A 16,290-nucleotide genomic window follows, 5' to 3' on the forward strand; every position below is an offset into this window, starting at 1 on the left:
AAATGAGAAACTGAGTTAGGGGCCAAAATACTTCAAACCTTGTGATCCGTGAGGGTTCCTAGTGGTTAAAGCATTGGGAAGGACTAACCCCTCCCTGCATCTGGCATGGGCCCAGGGCAGAGTATGTACCCTATTGACCCCTTCCCAATTCTACATATGGGACACTGAGGCCCTGCCAGTGTCTGCACCCTCAAGTCCGCTAAAGTCGAGGCTGCTGCCCCAACTTGGTGCCACTCAGAGGAGGGTCACACACAATGAGCCTGTGCACAAGCCCTGCCCCTCCGGGCTCTGCCTGGGCCGGTACCGCATACTTACAGCGCCGCCCCGGCGATGGGGAGAGGCCAGATACAGGAGACAAAACGCTGTCTGGCAGGCAGCCTCGCATGCTCTGTCCAGCCCACGCAGCCTCTAGGCGCCAGGGGGCGCGCTTCCCCTAAGCCCCGCCCCAAGGCCCCGCCCCCGGAACCGTTGGGGTTTGAATCTCCGGCGGGCTGCGGCCGGAAGTGTCAACCTAAGCCGGGCCATGGAGAGTCCTGACTCCGGCGCGCGGTGCCCGTTGCAAGAGCAGCGTGCCCGCTGGGAGCGGAAACGCGCTTGCACCGCCCGCGAGCTGCTGGAGACTGAGCGACGCTACCAGGAACAGCTGGGTCTGGTGGCTACGGTGCGCGGCGGGTGCCCCAGGGTGCGGGAGGGTATCAGCGAGGTCGGTGGCCCCAAGTATGGTGGGCCATGGACCGTCAGCCTGCAATGTAGGGAGCGCGGGCCGACCTCTACAGTTCCTAGCTGCTCCTCGGCGTTAGCCTTGTCTTCCTCCAGACTATGATACTATATTTTCTCCTTTCCCAGTACTTCCTGGGGATCCTGCGAGCCAAGGGGACCTTGCGACTCCCAGAGCGCCAGGCCCTGTTTGGGCCCTGGGAGCTTATCTACGGAGCTAGCCAGTGAGTGGAAGGGGCGCGGGGAAAGGCATGGAGGGAGAGCCCTGGATCTGGCCGTGCACGGAGTTTGGAATCGGACAAACCCAATTTCATATTCGGAATGGGCTCGTTACCTCACCTGTGGCCTTGGCCCGGTGCCTTAACCGGCCCCCGTTTTTCCATGTGTGATGTGTAGTAATAGCACCACCTCCAGAGCAGAGTTATGAGGATTAAATAAGGTGGTGCTTGAGTAGTTCCTGGGTTGCTCTTTTATTGTCCTCCCTCACACAGGGATCTGCTTCCCTACCTGGAAGGAGGGCACTGGGGACAGGGGCTGGAGGGCTTCTGCCCCCACTTGGAGCTCTACACCCAGTATGCAGCCAATGCAGAGAGTTCCTGGACCACACTGCAGGTAACCTAGAGATTATTCCAAATATGTCCCCTCTTCCCCCACACATTTCTTTTCGATTATGAAGAAACTTCATTTGTACAGTTCCTGTATTTATAGAGCCCTCTAGGTGTCCAGCTCTGTGCCAAGTACCCTGGGGGGAGACAGGATTTGTCTCAGGTGCAAACAGCTTATTGGAGGCCGGGACTGTGAACACAGATGAATGCAATGTAAGAAATGTCTTCTCTCTCTGCTGCCAACCCTTTCCCCCTCAACTCCAGGAGCAGCTAAAGAAAAACAAACGTTTCCGAAGGTTTGTGCAGCTTCAGGAAGGACGCCCAGAGTTTGGGGGCCTTCAGCTCCAGGACCTGCTCCCTCTGCCTCTGCAGCGGCTCCAGCAGTGCGTGAACTCCCCCTAACTCAAGCCAACCTCTCTTTTCCGAGTCTGCTGCCCTGAGCTTTGGGGTCTGTCCTTATCACCTGCCTCTTCCCTGGGCTAAATTGCTCCTAACAACCTTTTGCAAGGGTAAATATGAACTCTCTGGAGTAACCAGGTTCTGCAACCTTGGCCCCTTAGCTGGGACTGTGGAAGTCTCTGTTGAAGTGAGGAGACTTGTACTAGAGCCTGAGACAGGATATCTGAAGAGTTTGTTGAGGTGAGGGGCAAGCTCAGCTTAGAATTTCTGTCCCTGGGAATGAAGTAGGGTTTATAGTCACTGTTGTCTACAGCATCCTCTGTGGGTTGACTTTCACCTTGGGATCTGTGGCCAGCCTGCCCTTGACTCTTCAGTGTGAGATGGAGGAAGGCCATGTGGTATGTGCCCAGGTTCTGAGTCTCAGATGAGAAAGGGGGATACAACAGCAAGAAGTAGATCTTTCGTAGCCTTCCAACTCAAGTATGTGTAGGGTATGATCTGTATGCCAGGCAGATGGGATTGTGCTCAGTCCTACCTTCCCTCATAGACTTCCAACTGTCCCTTTCCAGGTATGAAAATCTCGTTGTTGCCTTGGCCGAAAACACAGGTCCCAACAGCCCTGACCACCAACAGCTTACGCGTATGTTCCTGTTCCTCCACAGCTCATGCAGGAGGCTGCCTCTCCTGTATTCCTTTTCTAGTTCTCACCTCCAACAATGTTTGGTATGTCCCTATCTTCCACTGACACGTGTACAGCGTCCCTACTGCTCTGCACCCTTTTCAAGAAGTTAGACCCTGACCCGTGTCCACTCCGGAATAACCTATCTTTCACCACCAGTATCCCTCCTTCAAAGTTGTGATGGGAGTGGGACGAGGGATGTTATTCCAGGGGCTGCCCGGCTGATAAGTGAGACTGCCCAGCGGGTCCACACTATTGGGCAGAGACAGAAGAATGACCAGCACCTCCGGCGTGTCCAGGCACTGCTCAGTGGCCGCCAGGCAAAGGGGCTTACCACAGGTAGTCTGTGTACTTCCTCTCAATCCTCAACTGCTCCTTTCCTATTTATATTAGTTTCCTAGTGCTGCCGTAACAAAGTACCACAAATTGGGTGTCTTAAAACAACAGAAGTTTATTTTCTCACAGTTCTGGAGGCTACAAGTCAGAAACAAGGTCAGCAGGGCCATGCTCCCTCTGAAGGCTCTAGGGAAGAATCCTTGCTTCTTCCAGCTTCTGGTGACCCCAGGTGTTCCTTGGCTGGTAGACAGATCACTCTAGTCTCTGCCTCAGTCTTCACATGGCCTTATTTTCTATGTCTCTCTGTTCTCTTCTTATGAGGATACCAATTGAATTTAGGGCCCACCCTAATTCCAGGATGATTTAATCGCAAGATCCTTAACTAATTCTATCTGCAAAGGCCCTATTTCCAAATTAGGTCACATTCTGAGGTTCCAGGGAACATGAATTTTTGGGGGATGTTATTCAGCCCACTATATACCTCTTCCTCTATACAGCCAGCACATATCCCCTATTTCCTCAGCTGTTCTTTCCTTCTATTCCCATGGGTCACAGTCCTGGAGCTGTACAATAACAACTCCCCCACACCCCTAGGGCGCTGGTTCCTACGTCAGGGCTGGCTGCTGGTGGTGCCTCCCCGAGGGGAGCCTCGGCCTCGCATGTTCTTCCTCTTCACTGATGTGCTCCTGATGGCCAAGCCTCGACCCCCATTGCATCTGTTGCAGAGTGGCAGCTTTGCCTGCCGGGCCCTCTACCCCATGGCCCAGTGTCAACTCCACAGGGTCTTTGGCCACTCAGGAGGCCCTTGTGGTGGACTGCTCAGTGTAAGTAATAGGAGAGGACCATGAAGTAAGGTTTGGGGAAGCCCAAAATATAACTTAAACTCCTCCCCTGGGGACTGTTTATCTCCTTGGCCTGGGCCTCCTTTTATAGGAACTGAGCCATCTACTCTGGGAGAGAGTAACCGGGGATTGGGCTTCATGCCTAGTTCTCATTTCATCCCTGAATTACCGCCATGGAAACAGCAAAGGTTCCAGCTTTAGCCTGGAACTTTCTAGGCCATGCACTAAGAGGTGGTCTCTCCCTAGCTGTCCTTCCCCCGTGAGAAGCTACTGCTTATGTCCACAGACCAGGAGGAGCTATCACGCTGGTACCACAGTCTGACTTTGGCCATCAGGTAAGTTGTGTCAGGAAGAGTGCCCTAATGTGGCCCATGAGGCTCTAACCACCCTGCTGGAGAGATAAGCAGTTCTGATCCTGTCACTTGTCCTACCTGTTTGGTACCTCCTAACCCTGTGGGTGATTTTGTTTGAATACAGTGCTCATGCCAGTGCCTGGACTGTCTTCTCTCTACAGCAGCCAGAAGAACTAGAAGACTCTACAAACTCCAGAACCCAGAATGCCTCAAGGATAGGTCAGAGCCAGGAGTACAAAGGAATCCTCTTCAGTGCTAAAACACTGACGCGTTTAGTGGTTTGAGAAGGGTCATTTTGTGTTTGCCTGGGACCAAGCCAAGCTGGGTCAGTTGACCGGCTCTTAATCAGGATACCAAGTCTGACCTGGTTAGACCTCAGTTGGACCAGACCCTCCAACACAAATGAGGGGATTTGGGACTAATACGCTCTGTACTGTGTCTATAGCCAGTTATTTATCAGGAGTTCTGCTTTGTAAACACGGCTATTTTTATGTTGTATATAACTTCTATAATTTATTTTCCCACTGGATTTAATAAAGTTTTTTTTTGGAAAGGGCTTTCTCAGTTATGTTAAATGAGAAAAGGGATTTTTGTGCCCTGAAGGTTGGCATGATGGTGGCCTCAGAAATACAAGGAAAAGAACTGGAGCTCCCTCTATCTTGTTTGCCTTCACCCTGGAGGGCAGCCTCGTTTTGTCCTAATAAGGGAAGCTTTTCAAGAAGGCCCAGTTGTCCTTAGGCACCTAGTATGGGTGTGCGTACAACCAGCTGGGATGGAAAAAGCACGCAGGAGTGCCCAGTCACAAGAATAGGCTTTGTTTTACTAAACCTTCAGCTGCTGTCCCTCCTTCCTTCCCAGCTGGAGCCGTGACTGGGGCCCTTTGCCACAGCCATGCTGCTTCTTCTTCTTAGCCCCTGCTCCACTTCCCAGGCAGTAGCTAGGTTCCATGTCTCTGTGCTCCAGTTTATGGGCTCCTCCCAGGCCTGACTGTCACCAGTCTCCTCTATACATAAGTCCTCAGGAAAAGGTGTGCTGGCCTCTGTGAGGGGAAAGATCAGGCATGTTCCAGTTTTAGACTTTGCCTCCACCTCCACCAGATCCTTACCTCCAACCCTTTACCTGGTTCTGGAACCTCCACACCCTTGTCCTGCTTGTTCTCTTGTAGCAGCTGGTGAACTGTCTGTAGCTTCATGTTCAGAAGCTTCTGCTGAGCTCCAGCCAGAGTAGTCACACTGCAGAAATGTCCACTCAGGGGCTGCCCACCCCATGTCCCCACCCCTCCCACCTGCCTCCAATTCTCCTGGCCCCAAGGTCATTACTCTCCTCACCACTCAAAAAGGGGGTCCAGCTGGGCCATTAGGTTGTTGAGGTGTTGCTCTGTCTGGGCCAGTTGTTGCGTCAACTGGGCCAGCTGTTGCTCTGGGGGTAAAGGAGAAGAGGGGGCAATGGTTACTTATCTTCTGCTGTCCCCTAATCCCCCACCCAACACAGACTTTTGCAAAACTCACCTGACTGCAGTGATTCCTTGCCGGCCTCCTCTTGGAGAACTGTAGCCTCATCTTTCCCCTGCTGTGGAAGAAGGAAAGGGCAAAACTGCAGCAACAAGGTCCTGCTGCACCACCTCAGCCTCCAACACCAGTGAGACAGTTTCAGGCAGAGAAAGCTATTGAGCTTTTACCTTAGAGAATCAATCACATTTAGTCCACCTCCCCACCCACCCCCTGGACATGAAGCCAACATATCAGTTAGGCCCCACACGTGGTCACTGTCTGCCAAAACACCTCCAGGAGTGAGCAACTCTCTACAGTTTGATGCAGTTCTGGTTGTTAGTTCTCATACAAAGTCAAAATTTGTCCATGTATCTTCATGCCATGGTGCTGATTAGTCTTCTAAAATAATGTCTCTTCAACATGATAGCACCTCAGGAATGTGAAGACAGTAGTCATTCTTTCCTCCCCCCATCCCCAGCATTTCCAGCATCCTCTCTTGGTTTAATAGCCCCAGTCTTTTCAGTGTTCATTTGGCTTGGTTCGTCAGGCTGCTTTACTCTGAGCATATGCCCTGAAGAGAATGAAATTCTCCAGGAGTGTTCTGATCAGCAGATAAAGCACAACCACCCTGATCCTAGCACTGACTTGGGAAGTGGGTTGTCACATCATACAACTGAGCTTATAGTCAAGCAGAATGCCTAAGTCTTTTTCAAAGACACTACGGTTAAATCCTGTTTCTTCCAGTCTGTGATTGGGTCCAAGAATAGAATTAAATCTATCCCTGTTAAATTTCATCACTGATTTCAGTTCCTCATCCTAGCCTGTCAAATCTATTTAGTATCATGATGCCAAATTAGCTATCCCTTCTAGCGTTCCAGTTTCAATCCACCAAAATGTACTGTCAGCTCACATTTCAGGGCCTCTTTCCCAGGGAGAACATGAGACTGCTTGGTCCCTTGAACACTAGAAACACCGTGGCTACAGCAATCAAACGCTCACGCCAAGGCTGGAACTCATGCCAAGGTTGGAACCTCCCATTAACCGCACTTTCGTAGCATGGACACTAGCTGGGTTCAAATCCGGCTCTGCCAGTTACTGGCTGAGTGACGCTGGGCAAGTGACTTAATCTCTCTTCACAGGGTTGTCGGGAGGAATAAATGTGATGGTCATTATTTACAATTTACCACGTGCCCTTCACATCCATTACCTCGCTGGATCCTTAAAATAACCTGGTACTGTTGAAAAGCCAAGGGACTACTGTCTTCATTTTACAGGCTGACGGGAAGATGTGTCCTGTTCCTGGTATGTAGTACCCCCACCCCCGGTCGTCCCGCACCTGTAAACACTTGTATAGCACAAAAGCCACGACGGCCGCAGTGTACAGCGCTCCCAAAGGCAAAGCCCCAGCTCGGGCTCGCTCGCGCTGGTCCTTGGGCGGTGGCTGCCGCAGGGGTTCCGTGGCCCCAAGGCCGACCTGGGTGGGGTCCCCTGCGGAGGGAGGGCAGAGGAAGGTCAGCAGAGCTGGGGCCTGGGACCCACGGGCAGTCCCAGCCTCCCTCCACAGCCCTCGCTGGTACCTGGGTGTGCCCCGAGGTTGGGGCTGGGGCGGTCTCCGAGGAGCCCGGGCAGCACAGACACAAGCAGCGGCCCCAGCACCCCCCAGAGAAAGACCGCGCCAGACATTGCTAGCCCGCAGAAAGAAACAGCACGGGCACCGACCCCTTCCTGCGTTGGCGGGCCACCCCAGTGCGCACGCGCACACTCTCACTCCGGCTCAGGGCCTCGCACGCGGGCCACACCCACCTACTGTGGAGGCGGGGCCAGCTCTATTTACATAAGGCAGTGTCTGTCCGGTTTTCTTAATTAATTTCTTACCTATTTAGGTATTCTGTTATCCAGAATGCTCCCCAGAAGCCTGAAGTCTTATAAAACTAAGCCTAAATGTGTTTTTTAAATTTCTCACACCATTAACTTCCTCACCCTAACCCGAAAATAAATTACCTAGTACACCCATAAAAGGAGAGGCAATAGCCGCAACTACGTGGTTCGTGCTGAAGGCCTGTTTCCTAGGCTACAAACGGAGGACTAGTTCCTTATTCTAACGCCTAGGGGAAAGTCCCCGGACCTTGGGCAGAGAGTGCCGCGTGCGCACGCACGCAGACCTTCCCGTTTCTCACTCATAAACCCGCCGAGAAGCAACCCCACCGTCTACGGCGGGAGAGCTGAGCGGCGTGATAGCGGGGTGGCGTCCGTCAGCAGTGCTAGTTACACAGGCAGTGCGTCTGCGCGCGCACCAACCAAACGGGGCTCATTCTCAGCGCGGCGAACTTTTATCTTACTCCTCCGCAGGTCGTGAGACGGTCCCAGAGCTGAGGAAGCTCCTGTGCTCAGTCTTTTAGACATATTAAACATCACTTCTAATTTTCCCACAGGGGGCTAAAAGCTGTTTTAAAAAGGAAACTTCCTACTCAGTTCCTGTTGATTGTTGCTTTTACGGTACTTGGGCCCACTGTTGCCAGGTCTTATGATTAAAAAAAAAGTTAAATCTGGACTTTTAAAATTGGAAATCTATTTTTAAGGTTTACAAGGTATCTGTCATACTTTAGGATATTTGACACCCATATTAATCATTTATTAAACTCTCCTCTATATGACAAAATTATTTTCGGCAATAATTATAAATACTAACGGCCAGAAAAGAAACTGAGAGTGAGCATTTTTTACTGAATTTTTTATGTATAATTATGCTGATTATGAGTGGATTCCAACTCATAGCGACCCCACAGGGTTTCCAAGGCTGTAAATCGCTAAGGAAGCAGATTGTCACCTCTTTCCTCCGAGGAGCCGTGGGTGATTTCAAACTGCCAGGGCTCCTTATTATTATACCAGTGTAAAAAACCAAAATAATTAAAAATTAAACATTACAGAGCATGAAGAAAAAAGTAATGGGTGGATTAATACTTCTTAGTTACAGTTTGTATTTTTTTGTTCGTTTTTGAGAAAAGGGGCAAAAAACTTAAACACCTACATTTTGGTCTGTCTGAATGATGAATAACATTACAATTTTTGTTTTTGATCCTTCTACACATTTGTCAACAGCTTTGTCAAAAGTAGTCTTTGCATACTCAATAGACAATATAGCCAGATTTGTCCATCTTCTCTGATAGTTGATCAAATAATACTTTTTATTTTAATTTCAAGAAGTTTCTTTCACATGAAGCAAGAGACATACAAATAGGGAAAGTCTTAAACATAAGGATAAATTTGACAAAGATTCATAAAAATCCTATTTCACATTTCCAGAAATTTTAAATATAAATGAAAATTCCAAGTGGTCACATGGAATGTCAGACTTAAAGTAACTCAAGTTTAATTTCTTTGACTTTACAATCATTGTTTCTTTTAAATCTACAAGTTAAACACAGGAAAATGTAACCCAACCATGGGGATTGGACACTGAAATGATGCCCACAGCAAGTTTGAACAATTTCAAACCATTATGAACTAATTCTAGAAATGAACACACGTAGATGAATCTGCATGTGTCAGGGGCTAACTGTAAAACAGAAATTCTCCTGATTAACTTCCATGTAAACTACCATGTTTATTAAAGGATAAGTAACAAAAATGTGCTAATTTGAAATTTGTATATTATTAAACTGCTCTTGGAAATTCAGGACTTAAAACTATAAAATATTTTTCAGGGAGGAGTATTTTATCACTGACATTTTTTAGAATGGCTGGTACATGGTGATAATAAGAAGGAGGCTGATTTTTAGTCTGTTTTCTTTTTGTTTTTACATTTCCTACAGACAATCCATCCTCCTATTGCCTATAACTGGAGGGGCAGGACCTCTCCTGCCATCTCCTTCCTTGATATACCACCACAGTGAATTTACGTTTTTTAAAAAACATTATATGAGCCAAACAAAATACATCTTTGACTTCTGATCTAAGGTTTATATTTGGAACTTAAAATCTGTCTTCTCACATCAATAACTTCCTGTGTGGTTGGGCTATCTCAGGCATGGCAGGTAACTACTCCCCAAGTAAAAGAGTGCAAAGTCAGGACTCAGTTTCCCAGGGTAGTCCTGAGGCAGAGGATTTTTTTAGTCCAAGTAATTATTAAGACTGACAGTTCTTAGTGACAGTCTGGGTGAAGTAGGTGGGTAGACAGGAGGAGTAACTAGTTTCCACTCTTCCCTAATATAACACTAGTAATGATAATGACAACAATCATCCAAACACACATTCCCCTCAGGTCAGCCTTTGGGTGTGGTGGCACTGGAGGTGCCAGGCCTCTCGTCCTGTTCCACTTTATAATGTGCTTATTGAGGTATGCATCTTCCTTCATGGCGCTTGGAGTTGAAGAGAAAAGGCAGACACCCTTTGGCAGGAGGGGATCCTAGGGCCAGGTGTCTTGTCCTTGTTGGTCCTGCCTCACACCACTCCGGTCCCCCTAGGTAAGTCACTCCCTCCCTTTCCGGAGTCTTCACTGGCTCAGCTGCACAGTAGCCCACTACACTCAGGCCTGCTTGCTCTTCTCTCAGGCTGAAGGGGGGCACAGGGCCATGAGGGTGGCAGGGACGCTTAGGAGCTACAGGATGGCGCAGGTGCAGGGCGGTGTCTTTGTTCTTTCACCCAATCCTTCCCCTCCCCCTTCCTCCCCGGAAACCAGAGACTTTGCTACCACCAGTATTGGGGATGCTGAGCTGTAGGGCCCAGGCCCAGGGAGGGGTGGGAGTAAGGGGGGCTGCGGCAGCTGTGAGGCCATGAGCTAGGATGACCTCTGGACTCAGAGCAGGATGCCTGGGGATGTCACATCAGCAGCAAACTGCACGGATCTACTAGGGCCTGGTGAGCTGGGCGGAGCAGGGGCTCCTGGGGGAGGGTCATAAGCCTAACATCCCACCTGCCGGGAGCTAGGGGGTTGGGCTGGGCAGTACCACCACCCCCTCCTGTCCACAGGAATCCCCTCCTTTGGCAAGGCCTGGGGATTATGGGCCCTCTTAGGGGCTGTGACGCTGCTGCTTTTCATCTCACTGGCTGCACACTTGTCCCAATGGACCACTGGCCGGAGCAGGAGCCATCCAGGGCAGGGACGGTGAGTGGGGGACAACATAAGGATGGGTCGATCAAGAGCTTCATCCTACCAAGAAGTCCCCACTCATCCCCCAAACTCTGTGTTGCAGCTCTGGAGGGTCTGTGGAAGAGGCCCCCCTATATGGGAACCTGCATTATCTGCAAACAGGTAAGGAGCTGGCAGAGGACAGGGGCACAGAGGCCAGGTCATGGGGGCTGGGGGCTGAAGGAGGAGGAACAAGAAACTGACCAGATTCCTGATCCCTATCCCAGGACGGCTGTCTCAAGAACCAGGGCCAGAGCAGCAGGAACCAGCTCCTGGGGGCCCCACCAGGGTGAGTCAGCTCGGGTTGAAGAAGAGGGGAGGGAAGTAGGACAAAGGTCCAGAGTACTTCTAACAGCCTTGCATCTCCAGGCTGCAGAGGAGGTGATGCGCTATACCAGCCTGCAGTTGCGGCCTCCTCAGAGCCGGGTCCCCAGCCCTGGGGCCCCCATCAAGTACTCAGAGGTGGTGCTGGACTCTGAGCCAAAGGCCCAGGCCTTGGGCCCCGAGCCGGAGCTCTATGCCTCAGTGTGCTCCCAGACCCGCCGAGCGCGGGCTTCCTTCCCCGATCAGGCCTATGCCAACAGCCAGCCGGCACCCAGCTGAAGTGGAGGCCCTGGCATGGTGGGCTTGCCTCACCCAGCCTCCCTGTGGCAGGGGTTACTGCAACCCTGGCCAGGGCATGACTTCTACCCAACCACCCCCAATAGCAGGAAGCCGTTGCTCTGTCACAGGTAGTCTCCCCAAGCTTCCTGAGCTTGAGGGAGACATCTCAGGGGAATGGCAGGCCCTCAATTTCTTGAGGATAGAGGAAGCACAGACAGTGTCCTCCTCCCCCATCTCTTTTTCCCTATCTGTTCCTCTCAGCCCCCACCCCCAACTCCCAAGTTCTCACTTCCCCCTCCTTCTGGAGTTTAACCAGATCCTCCCCACACCTCAGCGTCTCCTCAGGCACAGGAAGTGGGTAGTGGGGGAGGCATAGGAGCCCAAAAGGACGTGGGTGGGTAGATTTTTCTGGGAACCCACAGATTAGAATGGTCCTGGTGCCCAGGAACCTAAGGAACTCAAGCCTGGCTCTAACCTGGGAACCCTGCCAAGAGAACACCAATCTCCATCCTACTGCCTCTGTCACATCCCCAACTTTTCAAATAAAACTTCTCAAAAAGTGTTTAGATTTTTTGCCTAGAGGGCTGTAGACCTGTAACAGGCCCCATAGGTTGGGAGAGTGAGCTTTGCTGTCTGCACAGAGCACTTCTGGGGATGACTAGATGGGGTAGGGGCCCCCACAAGAAGGGATGCCACAACAACACTGCAGGGGTGGGTGCTGGGGGTGGAAGGCTGGAGCCCAGCCCTCGGCTACTCTTGCTGCTGCTAGAACATCCTCAGGATTTGCACTCAAAGTCACCCTACTCCTGTAACCTGGGGTCTGCAAGTTCCCCAGCCCCTGAACTACTCTCCCCATGTACTACTCTCCTTGGTAAATGCACTGCCGCCCTCCACAGCCTGAGAGCCTAGCCCCTCCATCAGCTTCTCCATCACTCCTCCCCCTGCCCTTCATCAGTCTCATCTATACCTCGGTTTTGACATCAGCAGTGGCGCTCTTCACTCTGTCATCCATATACCTCTACTGACCCTCTTTTCACTCCATCTCTACTTTGCTCTCTCAATTGTCACCTACTATCCTGACAATAGCTTTGCTTGTCATCACCTTTATTTTAATTTGGGGATTAAATCTGCTTTGCCTGTATTATCTACCAGCCCAACCACCACCTACTTAATTCTTAACGCCAGCTAGTCCTCCACACCATATACCATGCTACAGTAGGCGGGTTTGCTCAGTAGTTATGACTGTGGGCTTGGGAGCCAGACTGCCTGAATTCAAATTCCATGTCCACCAGACCATCCATATGTTCTTGAGCAACTGGGCCTCAATTTCTGAATCTGTAAAATAGGGAGGATATTTATGGTGTCTATTTAAAAACGGTTGTTGTGAAGTTTAAATGTATTCCATGTAAAGTGCTTAGAAAAGAGTGAGTGCTCAATAATGCTAGCTATTGCTAAAAATAAGTATAGGATCCTCTATAGGAGCTCATAGACTAAGTGACTCATAAGCAGGTACATGACGCACTAGGAGGAGTCTGACAGAAAATGTTCCAGAGGGAACCACAAGGCAAAGGAGAGGCTTCTTTGGAGGAACTGACAGGAGTTCATTCGAATGACAAGAGGGTATAGTGAGATGGGGGAAATGACAAGATGAGGCTGGAGTGATGGACAGAAGTCTGATCCCACGGGGTCTGTAAACCATACCAAGGAGTTTGGACTTTATCCTGTAGGTGAGATGAAGGGGAGTCACTGAAGGTTTTTAAGCAAGGGATGAACACAGTCAGATATGAGCTTTACAGAAACTCCACTGGCTGCTATTTTAGTCTGGAGGCAAGCAGAACTGTAGTCAGGGAGTGTCCTTAAGATGTTGTAATAATCTAGGTGAGATAAAATGGTGGCAGTGGCAGTGGAGGTAGAGAGGAGGGAATGGATTAGAAAGAGATGTGTAGAAGGTTTAAAAAAAAAAAAAAAAAAGAAGGAAAGAAAAAGCCCTACCTATCACATCCTCCATCTTTCTGGTTACAGCCTGAGCCACCCAAACCTCGAGCCTCCCAAACCTCATAACAACACAATGACTACAGCACAGCTCTAAACTGGCTCAGCTCATCACAACTACCCTGGCAACAAATTCACCCTATCTCTTACACATACACAGAAGCGTCCCAACCCCACCTCTTCCAGGGTCAGAGGCACCTTAAGTCCCATCCATCAATGCCTGCTCTCCACCGCCGGTCCTACCATCACTGGCCCCACCCACCTTTCCTGTAGCCCATTTTTAAGATCCCTCCATCGCCCTGGTAATCGCTCCGAGCTGAGGGAGTTCGGCCTTAGCTCCAGGAAACAGTATCTCCCTCTTGAGCCTCTGTAGAAGCACGTCTGGCTGGACAGCCCCTTCTGGGGTTTGAGGGAAGAAAGGGGAAGCTGAGGCCTTCACTTCCAGACTTCTTTACCTCCCACTTAGCGCTCCAGAGAAAATCAGAGAGCAGAGAAGTGCGCGCCTGAGGCCACCTGGTGGTCCCAGTGGGAAGTGGGACCCCCCGCCCCCCAATCACCGCCACACACACCCTACCCCAAATGTCCCGGCGTCCCTGGACCTCCAAGGACTCCAACATGAGTTTCCTCAGGAAGGGCCCTAGTCGCGGTTAAGGGCCGGCAGCTGGGGCTGTGTGGGAGGGAGGGTGGCTCCTGGGGGTGGGTACCGGATGCGGGGAACCACCGGCAGCCGGAAGTGGGGTTCCTGAGAGCTGCTGTGCTTCTGAAGACGAGTCTCTGTCTGCGGCCTGGGGTACGCGAGAGCTTGACCTTGGTAAAGGTGAAGCCGGGATCCCGCCAACTTGCGGGGACGAGCCGGGAATCAAAGAGGAGGGCTCAAAGCTCGTTACTTGTACTTGCTACTCAAGCCATAGGAGCACGGCCAACAAACCCGGCTCAGCCCCGCGGCACTCGCTGCCTCCGCGGGTTCAGGACCAAATTCCGAACGCCCCCGCCTGGCGACAAGCGACATCGCCCACCACTTCTGCGTAGGCATTGTGCTGCCTGGCCCGCGGCATCCTGGGAGATGTAGTCCTGGCACTCGGGGCCGCCCCAGAAACGCCGCAGGCCCCGCAGCTCCGAGAGCCAGAGCCTCCCAAGTTAGCGGAGCGTAGCGGACTCACTCAGCCCGGAGTGGGCTGAAGGGACTGACCCCGAAAGTCGCTTATAAATTGAGTTTATATAAAACGTTTTTCTTTTTCATGTGCGTCTGTAGGAGGATGTGATTTTAACTTTGTTTTCCTCCCAGTCCCAGAAGCCTGTATCCTCTGCTTGCTCCCTACCCTACAACTATTTAGTTCTTACCTTTTTATCTGACTCTCAATCTCCGAGACTCGTGCTCTGGCCCAGGCCCGTGACTGTGACAACTCTCTATTTGAGCTCTGGGTCTAGAAGCATGTTGCGACAGCTGAATCCTCCTCTGGAATCCGCTCAAACACCTTTGAAGGGCCCCATTGCCACATCTCTCTGGCTGGTCAACTCGGCTCACCCTACAAAATGCATGGTATTTCTTTCCCCCTCCATAGCTCCAGGTACTTTCCTTAGTGGCCTTCCTTGCCTCACTGGTGTATGATTCCAGCCAGAAGGAGTGCCCTGTCCCAGGCACATTCCCAGGAGGGCTCCTCTAGGGGGCACCACCAGCGCCCTCTGCGGCCCCAGCTTTTCCCCTCTTCCTGAATTCGTAGGTGAGAGGATAGGTAGGGATAAACCCAAAACCTGGAGATGAAGGGGCTTTGGGCCAGCCAAAGGTTCAGTGACAGGAAGTTCTTAAGGAATTACTTGTAGATTGGGAAGGGCCTCGGAAGCCATCTAATCAAGACCCGCTTTGGCCTTGCCCTACACTCTTCTCAAGATGGGTGTAAACTTCCAAGGCGGTTTTGGCTATAAGGAGGGAAACAACTGAGACACAGAGAGAGACCAAATCTTTTTTTTTTTTTAATTCCTCTTTTAAGTTGCATGTTTTGTTTCCTTTTTTTTTTTTAATTGTGGTAAAAATATATCTAACAAAACATTTGCCATTTCAACCTTTTTTACATGTATGCTTCAGTGACATGATGTTCACCACGTTGTGCAACCATCACCATTATGTTTCCAAGTTTTTTCATCACCCTTAGCGGAAACTCAGTGCCCCTTAAGCAGTAACTCTCCACCTTCTGCTTGCCCTGGTAACCAACCACTAACAAACTTTGATCTCTATCATTTGCCTATTATAGATATTTCATGTAAGTGAGATCATACAGTGTCCTTTTGAGTCTGAGTTATTTCACTCAGCATAACGTTTTCAAGGATCATCCATGTTGTAACATGTATCAGAACTTCTTTCAGAGACAGACCAAGTCTTAATGACTTCATTTGAAGCCTTGAATTCAGCCATGCCCAGAGCTAGATCTGCCTCCTGAGTTTTTGGTTATGTAAGCTAATAAATTTCTTTTTTTGCTTAAGCCAGTCTAAACTAGGTTTCTATCTCTTGCAACCACAAGATCTGACTAATTCTGTGGGGAAAGACCAGCAGACCAGGGCCAGCTAAGATGCTGAACCTCTGAGATCTTCCCTATTGCTCAATTTCTCTGTGAGCCATCGTCTTCTGACTTAAACGCATTATCATACCATTTAGCCCTGACATATTTCTGCTCAGTGTGTGGGTGGACCTGGTCTCTTCCCTATCTTATACATTTCTAGAAAGATACAGCTGAAGGAGGCTGATAAGTCAGGCCCAGACTTACACCCACTGCGGGAACCACCCTTCAAGCCTCTTTTTGAGCACTTCCAGAGATGGGGAGCTCACTACCCTACCAAGCAATCTTTTCCAGTCTTAGCCTTTTTTATTGATAGAACTTTTTAAATTTAGAGCCCTGTTACTTCTTTTTTTAAAAGTATCATTGTAAAAATATATATAACACAACATTTGCCAATTCCCTGTTACATCTTCACTCACCTCTTCTGCCCTCTGAGCTACAATCATACAATCAGTTTTCTCCATCTTGTACATGACAGCCCAACAGCAGTTGAAAGCCGGTCCTCATGGATGGCCTAAGTCTTTTTTCCCCAGGAAAAGCTTTTTAAAATTCCTTCTGCAATTCTTTTACAGGACATATTTGAAGGCTACTCAT

General features: G+C 50.2%; 3 protein-coding genes across 4 annotated transcripts; 2 read left to right on the top strand and 1 right to left on the bottom strand.

Moving 5' to 3' along the window:
• Positions 1–523: 523 nt before the first annotated feature.
• ARHGEF39 (Rho guanine nucleotide exchange factor 39) lies at positions 524–4,229 on the top strand. Its single transcript, XM_023727528.1, has 9 exons — positions 524–661; positions 847–941; positions 1,209–1,329; positions 1,587–1,705; positions 2,291–2,361; positions 2,611–2,739; positions 3,331–3,560; positions 3,825–3,913; positions 4,093–4,229. Exons 1-9 carry the CDS (start codon positions 524–526, stop codon positions 4,106–4,108), a joined length of 1,008 nt encoding a protein of 335 aa, XP_023583296.1. The 3' UTR covers positions 4,109–4,229.
• A 16-nt stretch (positions 4,230–4,245) lies between these two features.
• CCDC107 (coiled-coil domain containing 107) lies at positions 4,246–7,146 on the bottom strand. Of its 2 annotated transcripts, none has more exons than XM_012554401.2 (6): positions 6,999–7,146; positions 6,758–6,909; positions 5,440–5,497; positions 5,260–5,350; positions 5,051–5,163; positions 4,246–4,970 (listed from the first exon to the last, which is right to left on the bottom strand). In XM_012554401.2, the coding sequence occupies exons 1-6, from the start codon at positions 7,102–7,104 to the stop codon at positions 4,762–4,764; spliced, it is 729 nt and encodes a 242-aa protein (XP_012409855.1). In that variant the 5' UTR covers positions 7,105–7,146; the 3' UTR covers positions 4,246–4,761. The 2 variants fall into 2 exon arrangements, with proteins under 2 accessions (XP_012409855.1, XP_023583297.1); XM_023727529.1 differs by having other exon boundaries at positions 4,248–4,970; positions 5,440–5,500; positions 6,999–7,143.
• A 2,969-nt stretch (positions 7,147–10,115) lies between these two features.
• Positions 10,116–11,714, top strand: SIT1 (signaling threshold regulating transmembrane adaptor 1). Its single transcript, XM_023727531.1, has 5 exons — positions 10,116–10,278; positions 10,390–10,525; positions 10,614–10,672; positions 10,777–10,838; positions 10,919–11,714. Exons 1-5 carry the CDS (start codon positions 10,227–10,229, stop codon positions 11,150–11,152), a joined length of 543 nt encoding a protein of 180 aa, XP_023583299.1. The 5' UTR covers positions 10,116–10,226; the 3' UTR covers positions 11,153–11,714.
• Positions 11,715–16,290: the final 4,576 nt, after the last annotated feature.

This window comes from Trichechus manatus, unplaced genomic scaffold (genome assembly GCF_000243295.1).
Source record: "Trichechus manatus latirostris isolate Lorelei unplaced genomic scaffold, TriManLat1.0 scaffold00016, whole genome shotgun sequence".
Classification (NCBI taxonomy): Eukaryota; Metazoa; Chordata; class Mammalia; order Sirenia; family Trichechidae; genus Trichechus; species Trichechus manatus.